The sequence below is a fragment of the Molothrus aeneus genome, chromosome 10 (genome assembly GCF_037042795.1).
Source record: "Molothrus aeneus isolate 106 chromosome 10, BPBGC_Maene_1.0, whole genome shotgun sequence".
Taxonomy (NCBI): domain Eukaryota; kingdom Metazoa; phylum Chordata; class Aves; order Passeriformes; family Icteridae; genus Molothrus; species Molothrus aeneus.
Window position 1 is genome coordinate 14,938,015 of NC_089655.1, and position 9,721 is coordinate 14,947,735.

The window sequence follows — 9,721 nt, forward strand, 5'->3', positions numbered from 1 at the left end:
GGATGTGGCTCAGGCATGAGCCCTCACCTCTGTTTGGGGCCATTAAGGAATCTGGGCACCCACTCTGTGGTTGGACAGAGGTCTGGGCACCATGCTGGGGTCTCTGGAGAAGCTGGAGGGTAGATTGTGTCTACTTAAGTGCCTGAGGGTTGGTTTGGTTGGCAATTCTGCTCCCGAGGTCCTGCAGGACTCTTGGGGACTCTGCCAAGAGAAGAAAGAAAGCAAGAGGTATTTGATAGCCATGCCAGGCTTATCCTGGACCTCCCTGGAGTTATGCCATGGCCCCATTGTGCTCTAGATGGTCACCTGTAGGCTTTGCAGAGACTCCATGCCATCATGTCCTTTCTGCACAATGTCTGCACAGCAGGAGCAAGCTTCACACCCCCCTATTTACCCCACACATTTTGCCAGCCATGCCCAGAGCTCTACATGTCCCCCCGAGCAGCTCACCAGGTCCTGGGGTGATGCAGAGGGATGCCCAGTGAGGTCCCAAGCCCCAGAGCGTGGTGAGCCCAGCCAGGCCAGCGTGTGCAGCCCCTTGCCAGCCTGTTGTGCTGTTTCCCTGCAGGCCTCCATCAAGCCCAAGTGTGGGAGGATGATCAGCTTCTCGTCGGGTGGCGAGAACCCCCACGGGGTGAAGGCGGTCACCAAGGGCCAGCGCTGCGCTGTGGCTCTCTGGTTCACCTTGGACCCTCTCTACAGAGAGCTGGTGAGTCCCTCCATCGTGTGTGAGGGGAGTTGGGGCATACCCAGCATCCCACAGGAGCCAGGACCATCTTATTTTCTCTATTCCCAGTCGATCTGTTTTTCTCCCATTAAGCCCTCACCGCAGCACTCCCATGATAGGAGCTGGCCCCAGGGCAGGTTTTTCCTGCCATTCCTGGTCCTGGGCACGCATTGCCCTTGGCCCGTGGGGTGCAGTGCTGGGCTGCGGTGCTGAGTGGGGCGTGGAAGGGCTCCGTGCAGGGCTGGGCTGGCCATTTCTGACACCTAGTGGCAGCAGCGTGATGGATGGGGAACTCCTGCAGAGCCATCCACAGCTCAGAGTGCTCTGTGAGTCCCGCTGCTACAGAACATCAGCTCTGCCCCAACCACTGCAGCCCTGCAGGGAGGAGGGAATCAGGCATTGAGGTGGAAAGGGATTTGATTAATTTTGCCCAGCAAATCCCCAGGCTCTCCCCCATCCTCTCACCTACACTGCTGGTTCTGGGGTAAAATCCTTGCTGTGTGTCCTCCCAGCAGCCTGAGCCTCACTGAATTAGCTGGAGCAGGCACTGAAGCTCTGCTGTTACCATTTCTTCCCTTCCCCTCTTGCAGGAACGAATCCAGGCAGATGAAGTGATTGCAATGTTGGACCAGGAGCATCTAGGACCCAGTGAAATGAACATCAACCCAAAGGATGAGCTATGAACTAGGCCAAAGACTTTTTCTATTAAATATTTATTTAATATTGTTAATCTTATTAGAACCCTTCTATTTTTGTACAGAGATGCTGTATAAATTAACAGGTTAATATGATTGTGGAGTTTCAGGAATGCCTCTTCTGTGTTTAGCACAGCTTTTGCTGGAGCCCTCATCCCTGTGCCAGCATCTCCTGGTGGGGCTGCCTCTGCTTCCAGCATTCCCTGTTTTTCTCTAGCACTTCTCAGGACTCATTCAGGCCCACTCTACCCCCTTGTACCCCCTTGGAGAACCCTTTTTTTTTTTCTCAACCAAAAGTAGCTGCTTCTCTTTTAGCATCTGCTGGAGAAAATTCTCAGGTGTCCTAATGCACCAGTCTTCCTGCTCCTGCTTCCTGCTGGGGGAAACTAGACTACAAAAACTGGAGTTATGACTGTCTCTCACCATTTGAAATATGCCTTTTACGGGAAAAAACAAAGGAAAACCCAAGTCCTAGAAAAATGGAGATCTCTCTGTAGCCATGTGAAGCTGGTGTTTGGGCATTAATTCTGAGCAGAGTTTCTGGAAATCAGCTGCTGAGCAGGGCCATGAGCTGTGCAGAGGGTGAAGGGATGTGATTTGCAGCTGACTCTGGTGAAATAGGGTCTGTCACTCATGTTCAGTCCCTTCTCTTGCTGATGGCCTGGGACTGAAGGATGCTGCTTCACACTGCATTATTTGAGCTTCCAGCCCAGTCTGCTGCTGGTAGAACCCAGAGTTTGTAGTCATAATTTCTGGGACCCTGTTGGAAAGCAGCTTAGGAAGTTACAGTGCCATGGTGTTGGATGGTGATGGTGTAGCTCTGCCCTCTGGATGTCCTGGCTGCATCCTCCCATCCTGGCAGTGCAGAAGCAGCAGATGTTCATGGTGTGGTAGTATCTGTTTGCTCAGAGGAGTTCTGACCAGCCTGAGGATGTTGCAGTGAAAGCAAGTAGTCAAGTAACTGCTGCTAAGCCAGTAAATAATTCCTCCCCAACCATTAAATTTAGTCCTGTGTGTGGGATCAGAGCAGCCCCTATCTCAGTCAGAACAGGCACTGAATCACAAGATTTCTGCCCCAGACATAAGGGCAGCTTTTATTTTGACCCAAGAGCTGCTTCTGTTGCTGGAACACAGTTCCTACAAGGCAGGTTTCAGCAATCTTCACTTGAAATTACTGCAAGGCTGCAATCTATCCAGAAAACACTACAGGGACCTTTGCTGCAGTTCACATCCTTGAGCTGCTTTGCTCAGCTCCCTGCTGCATTGGCACTTTCATCAGTCCTTTTCTACTCCCCTCTGCCAGTTTTGGCATTCCCAGGACTTAAAATCTGCCACAGAGATTTGTCTTTTCTCTTTACTCCTGTAGCTTGTGCCTGTTCAAACTTCCCAGGCTCAGAAGCCTCCTCTTCCCATCCAGTCACTGGCTGCAAAGGTTGTAGACAAGGATTTCTGTAGAGACCTCAAAAGTTGCTCCTGGGCAAGGTAGAGGGAAACTCTGTATCTGGAAAAATAAATGTCCAGACTGGGAAGAGGGAACTATTACCACCCAGAAAATGTTGGAAGAGTTACTTGCTGCATCTCCTCCAATGCTGCATCTGCAGAGAAAAAGGCTCTGGCCATTCTAAAGCTACCAGCATTGCTTATTCCTTTGTTGTTATCTCCCTTCCCTCATCGATTGTTCAAAAGATTCATCCCCAAAGAACTGCCCACAGGTTCCTGCCTTTGAAGAGCCTTCCCTGGTTAAGTGCCTCTTCTGTAAATGCTTAACTCCATCCCCCTTTTCAAAACAGCAGAGGAAAAGCTGGGGAGAAGAAGGGGAGGGCAGCTGTTCACTTTGGAGAGCTGACCCCCATTTCATGGTCCCTCCATGTGCACCACACTGCTGCATCCAAGGCTTGACTCTGAATGCTGCACCTTCCATGTGGGCCTGTGCTGCCATCCCCCAACCACCACTGCCCAAGTGCATCCTGTAGAGCTGCCCCTGTGCAGCCCCAGCCCTCCCAGGGGTGCCACCAGCTGCTTCTGCTGCAAGGAGAGGTGCAGGGGCTGGCACAGGTCATGCTTGGTTTGTTCCTGTGGTGGTTAGCCAGAGCTGTGTCTAAATCCAGGGAAAATAAACTAAACACATCTGGGCCTGTCTTTGTCTTTCTTCAGTCAAATATTAGATGGAGAGACTGGGGAGTTTGGAGTCTGTCTCATGATGGTACCTGTGCCTTTGGGGTTTCCTGCCTTAGATCTGAGAGCACAGCCCCCTCTCCCTGCTGGAGCAGTGTGGACAGTGTGTGTGTGTGTGTGTGTGTGCTTTTGGCTGCCTGTCCCTGTGCCTTGCTGTGCATCCAGCTGTGCAGTAGCTCCCATAGCATGGACCTGCTCCAGGCAGTTTGGTGAGCAGGAGGGACAATCCCTGTGCCCTGCTGGGTGTCCAGGGCCATGGCCACCCTGGTGAATCAGCTCTGCTGCACGGCCAAGGAGCAGCCTCAGGGGATGCAGCATTGCAGGACTCACTGCAAACGTGCCCCAAGAAGGGAGAGGACTCTGGGCTGCCTGGGCCATGCTGCTCTGCCAGTGAGACCTGCTGGCAGCCTGGGCCACGCTGAAGCCAGGAAACGGGAATGCAGTGAGTCAAAGGCACTTTTCCTGTTTGTTTGTTTTTCCAGCTCTGGCCTGGCAAAATCTAGCTCAGAAGTGGATTTGTGTTTCTGCTGCAACAGCAGAGGTGGGTGCCAAGTTTGTTGGCACTCTGTAGCCTCACAGGAGCAAGCTGCAGAACTCTTTAGGGTATGCACCAAAATGCAGCATAGGTTTTTGCATCTGTGGTATCCAAGTGGGATGGGTTGCCACCAAGGTGGCTTGGACTGAGAAGTGATTTTAACTCTTGGATTTGAGGTAGGGCCTGGTATCTGCCAGAGCTGTCAGGGTCACATCCAGAGTGCCTGCAGGGCACCTGCATCCCTGCTAAAAGAAAGCTGACAACAATACTAAATGTATATACTCCTCCTTGGTCAAATATGCCCCAGGGACAACCTAGTGCACTTATATTTTTGTTTCCTTCTACTTGGGTTCATGCTGTTACTCCTCTCCCAACCTGCCAGTCTGGTAATTGCTGTTTCCTAAAGCCCCATCATGAAGCAGCTCCCCAGGGAGGCAGTGCTTGCAGCCACAGCACTGAGCTCAAAACTGATGTGCATTTCAGAGCACACCTCATGGCTCCCAGGCCAGCTCCAAGGCTTGCCCACCAAAGGGAAGCACAACCCATTTAGATGTTGGCCGTGTGTTGTTCATTCCCCAGTTCTATCACCAGCAACAGGAGCCTTTTGGACATGGAGGTGGTTGAAGCATGCCTTAGTTCCTTGTTCACTCACCTGTACCCTCCCTAGTAATAATAATAATAATATATGTAGAATGGGATTAGCAGGGTTGATTTATGACAGTCCTTGAGGGAAAAAACAACCTACCCATAAAGGAAACATAATGGAATTTAAAAGTATTTAAAACAACAACTGAGGTGGTTCTGTGTGTGTGTGTGTGTGTTTGGGTGTGGATGTGGTTTTGAAAGTGAAGCCTGCATGCTGTTAATCCATGCCAGGGGACCTTTACTCCCAAGGAGATTTGTTTTTCTTTCATGTCCAAGTGGGCCCAAGCCAAGTTCACTCAGCCCTTGCACAAGGCTGCTGCAAGTTGTGGGGGCACTGGGGGAGCCTGCTCTGTGCCACAGGCATGTCTCAGCAAAGGGGAGCCCATCATATTTCAGGACAATACAGATGAAATGATGCCTTCATTAGGGACAAGATGGCACTTTGCAGTCAGGGATGCAGCTACAGAATGTGAAGAGCCAGTGACAGCAAAAGCACCAAGGCTTGGGGAGCAGTGGCTGACAGGAGTCATGACAGCTCAGCAAGACACCTGATGGCTCATGCAGAGGGTAGGAGCATGGGAAACACCTTGTGTAAGTAAAGAACCTCCAAGAAAGGCCAGCAGAAAGTCTAAGGCTGAGCCCCCTTGGGCTGTAAATGCCTTATTCCAAGTGGCTGCTGAAAGCTTCTCTCCAGCCAAAAGCTCACCCCTGAAACCTCACCTGAAAATAAGACTTGGGGCTACTTTCAAATTTCTGCATCTATAATCAAGGCTGAAATACCTAAAGCTCTTTATGTCCAGTGGCTACGGTCTAAAGGAACCTGGACATTCCATAGGCATTAGCCTGAGAGACTTTCTGAGGCATTAATTTAAAGCAACTGAACCTTGCCAATGTTCTTGTGGACAGTCAGTCTTCAGCAGCTTCACTGGATGATGACTAATCCCCATTATTTCCAAGCCTATAAAATATGGTGTGTTTGGTCTTTTTGTATGTTCTCTTTATTTCCCAGGCTCTAGACTGATACCCCCAAAATATAGCAGCTCTGATCACCCTGTGAGCCCCTCTGACAAGCTCTGCCAGCAGCCAGCCTGGCTGAAACCCTCTGCTGCTGCCACTCCATCCCACCCCACAGCTGCATCCATCCCTCCTGCTGTGTCCCCACCCTGCTGCTGGCTCTCTGACCTGGTGATGGACATTTTGGGTGGCACCATCCCCACCGTGGGGTTGGCAGTCCCTGTGCAAGGGTGCCCCCACCTCAGAGCTGCTGGGGCCGTGGGTGGGAGCAGAGCCTGCCCTGGTTTGTCAGCTTTGCATTGCAGCTCAGCCACAGAAAAGAGTGGCAAAGCAAGGAGATGGAGTTTGCACTGAGCCCTGCTCATCCTTCCTGCTTACACCTGGGCAGAGCCTGGGCACTCACAGGCAGTTGAACATCTTCCCATGAAAAACTGTCATTAAAAAAAAAAATGTCCACGCCCTTGCCCAGCCTGGGGGAAAAAAGAACAAAACAGCTGGCAGTGACATAAAAATGGGCTAGTCCTGCTTTGGGAAGAATTATATAAAAAGAGGAAAGAAGTATGTATGTATTTTGTTTCCACAACTGCTCCTTATGTCTACACCCCACTGTAAGAGCCACCTTTTCCTGGGAGAAGTGTTCCTGCTTGTTTTGTGGGTCAAAATGTCTGTGCATTGGGGTTTGACCCAGGCTAGGTTCCAAGACACTGTGCTCTTCCCCACATGTGGATGGCCCCACATATGTGTGCTTCCCCTCCCACCACTCCATTTCCAAACCAGCACCCAGATGGATGAACTGCCTTGGTGTCAGTGAGAGGACCAGAACCAACGCAGTGCAGCCTTGCACAGTGAGATCCTGCACTGCTGTTTGACCCAAGAACAGCCCTGCCTTCCCTTGGGCCTGGGGCTCCTCGTGGACAGGTCCAACTGAGATGGACCTGATGTCACTGAGAGCAGCAGAGCTCCCCAGTACCCTCTGGGAGCCCAGCATGTGTGGGCCACCTGACCATCCCCCCTGTGGAAACTGCTGTCTCCACAGCTCTAGAGGATACCACAGCCAGCCCAGAATTGCTTTTATCTTGTTTTAAACACATGGTGAAAGCTGGGACTGAGTTTGTTTCCTTCTCATTTAGCAAAACTTTTGTTATGCAGAAAAAGAAACATCATAAATGTCAGCAGGTCCCAACCACCTGGCCAGTGTCCAACCCCATCAAAAATAACTGCAGCACACTAGAGGAACTTGAGCAAGCTAAACAGGTGACTCAGAGAGCTGCCTGGCTACCCTCACCTTGATTCTGGTTGAAAGCACCCTGAATTTCAGGGGAGAGGGTCCAGCTGTGGTCTGGCCGAGCAGCAGCGTGTGGGGCTGTGATGGTGCAGCACGAGTGCAGGAGCCTGCAGTGTGTGCCCTGGTGGGAGAGGCACTCTGGGGGCCCTGTGGGCAAACAGAGCAGGCTGGTGAGCAGACACACTTGGCAAAGGGACAAGTCAGCTAATGATTGTTTCCAGGGATGGTTTGGATAACGAGAATGGCAATTCTAGTAGGTATTTCCTGAAGCTGAGCAGGGCAGGGCAGGGGGAATTTATATGGGCTCAGTTTAGCTTCTACTCCTCCTTTATTTGTAATGAGATTAGCAGCAGAGATGGCAGGGCACCCTCGCCCACTGCCCTGATAGGGTGAGCTGATAAGCACCTCCTGGCCTGGCCTTCCATGCCAGCCCAGCAGCTGAGCCATGGGGGAAAACACCAGAGAAAACCATCCTTCCATCACACAGGGCCTTCTTGCAAGTGTCCTAAGCTTAGGGGTAAAATGCTGCAGGGGACTGGCCAGCCTGATCCTGGCAGTGCCAGGAGTGGTGCTGGTATCCCAGGGCAGGACATCCCAGTGTCACATCCCCTCCTTGCAGTGCTTCTGCACCCGATGTCAGCTGGCAGCATCAGGTTAAACGCTTGTCCCTGCCTTACTGCTGAGATATGAGGCTACTACCTGGCCACCAATGTGCCTTGGGCAGCCCCAGTGCAAGAAATGAGTGTTTAATTTGACTGCATTGTGGCAGAAGCTGTGAAGAAGTGTGACTGCCCTGCAGAGCATCTCCCAGCTGCTCACAATGCTGTAACTGGACTGTAGCAGAGGTGGAGAAGAAGCTGTCTTGTCATTCCCACCCCCAGAGAGGAGAATGTGGATCCCCTGCCCAATTCTGAAAAAATCTTCATAGCGCCCATGACATGGTCTGTTCATGGCAAACCCAGAGCCACCTCTGAGTGAACATAGCCCTAAGCAGGGGAATTTTGTCTGTAAAACCACTGAAACCCCCTCACCTGTATTTTAAAGACTCGTATTAGTTATAGCAACCAAACAGGCGTGAGCCAAGTGTATCCATCTGGGGCAGAAGCTCCAGCTCCTGTGGAGCACCTTGGCACCTGGCTTATCCTTGCAGGGCTCCCTGCCACCACTGAGCAGATCTGAGGTGATGGCTGAGCCTGATGTCCCCTTCACCATGTTGTCACTGGCTGCATTGCCCCAAGCCAGGATATTCATGGAAGCCATATGTGGTGACATGCATTCCTCACTCAGCCTTTTTCATTGAGCCAAATCAACGTGTGCCCATAGCCCAGGGGTGACCAAGTTGCTACAGGGGGCAGTTTCCCAGTCATGTGGTGATTGTTGGGAGCTGCTCCCACCACCACACAGGAAAAAACAACCCACCAGCATCTTAAAACCAGTTTGCAGCCCCCAGGCACCTGGGAGTTGTTTGTTCATCTCCTTTCATTTCAACACCTCATGTGAGAGGCTGGGAGCTGGCATTCACTGCTCCTGTGGTGCCAACTTTGAGATTGTTTTATTTGATTTGCCAACCAAAATGGGTGGAAGGGTGGAGACTGTATTTTCCCCTTTATTTTTGTTTTCAAAAAACCCTTCTGGCCCTGGGTGAGGCAGAAGAAGCTGAGTAGTTTCACGTCTATCTACTCTGTGACAGTTACCTGCCTACAGCACAGCCTGGCTCCTCCAAGCAGAAGAACTGGGTGTGGGTGGATGGCCTCCCTGTCTAGGTGGGGAGAGCTCTCAGCCACCTCCCACAGCATTTTTCTCCCCACCAAGCACACTGGAAAAGGCTGTTGTGTGAGCTCCTCCTTCCTTCCTCTGGCCAGCAGATCAAAGGAAAAATGAATTCAGCCCATGGCCCTGGGAGAGGATGGGGCAGGCTGTGAACTCCTCAGCAGCAGTGGGGTGATCACTGCTCTCATTTTGCACAGCTGCAGGGAAGGGTTTGTCCCTGAAGTGCCCAGGGAAAGCCCTGGGCCATGTGTGGTTGACACCCTGAGGTGTTGTGAGCAAACACAGAATGCCCATCCCCACACCAAACTGTGTCCCAGACAGTGACTCTCAGGGATGGGATGAAGTGCATCTGGACTTTCTCTGGGGCCTGGCTGCACCCCGGGCTTCCCCAAGTGACTCACAGAGCCTTCACAGCATCTCTGCAAGCAGAGCAGCCCAGGAGGGTTTTTCCATCTCCCTCATGGCTGTGAAGAGACAGATGTTCATGAGCATCTTCCAAAAGTTCAGCCACAAGCAAATGATGCGCTGTGCTCTTCTGTGCCCAGCAACCTGCCAGGTCCACCCTGCCAGCCACAAGCCCGCAAGATGCTGCCACAAGGCTTTCCTGGCATCTCGGGCTTGCCCACCCTTCTGGAGCCTCCTGAGAGGCTGTGGGGAAAGTAAACATTCCTGCACCAAAGCCAGGCGCTGCAGGGAGTGAGAAATCCTGGCTGATGAGCACACACCCTGCCCCGCTCAGCTGGCACTGTGCACGTCCCTCCCTGTTTGCCGTGGTGCTGCCCCTGCAGCCACGACCCACACCCTGCTAATGAGCCTTTAGTTCCCCTTGAGGTGGAAGGTGCCACATCCTTTCTCCCTTTTCACACTAATTACAC

The 9,721-nt window shown here is 52.0% G+C and overlaps 1 protein-coding gene across 1 annotated transcript in view; it reads left to right on the forward strand.

The window, feature by feature from the left end:
• Positions 1 to 1,535, forward strand: part of P3H2 (prolyl 3-hydroxylase 2) — a 62,385-nt gene extending 60,850 nt beyond the window's left edge. Inside the window, exons 14-15 of the mRNA XM_066556815.1 lie at positions 569 to 709; positions 1,318 to 1,535. Of these exons, the coding sequence (XP_066412912.1) occupies positions 569 to 709; positions 1,318 to 1,410 (234 nt within the window). The 3' untranslated portion in view covers positions 1,411 to 1,535. The remainder of the gene's footprint in view (positions 1 to 568; positions 710 to 1,317) is intronic.
• Positions 1,536 to 9,721: the final 8,186 nt, after the last annotated feature.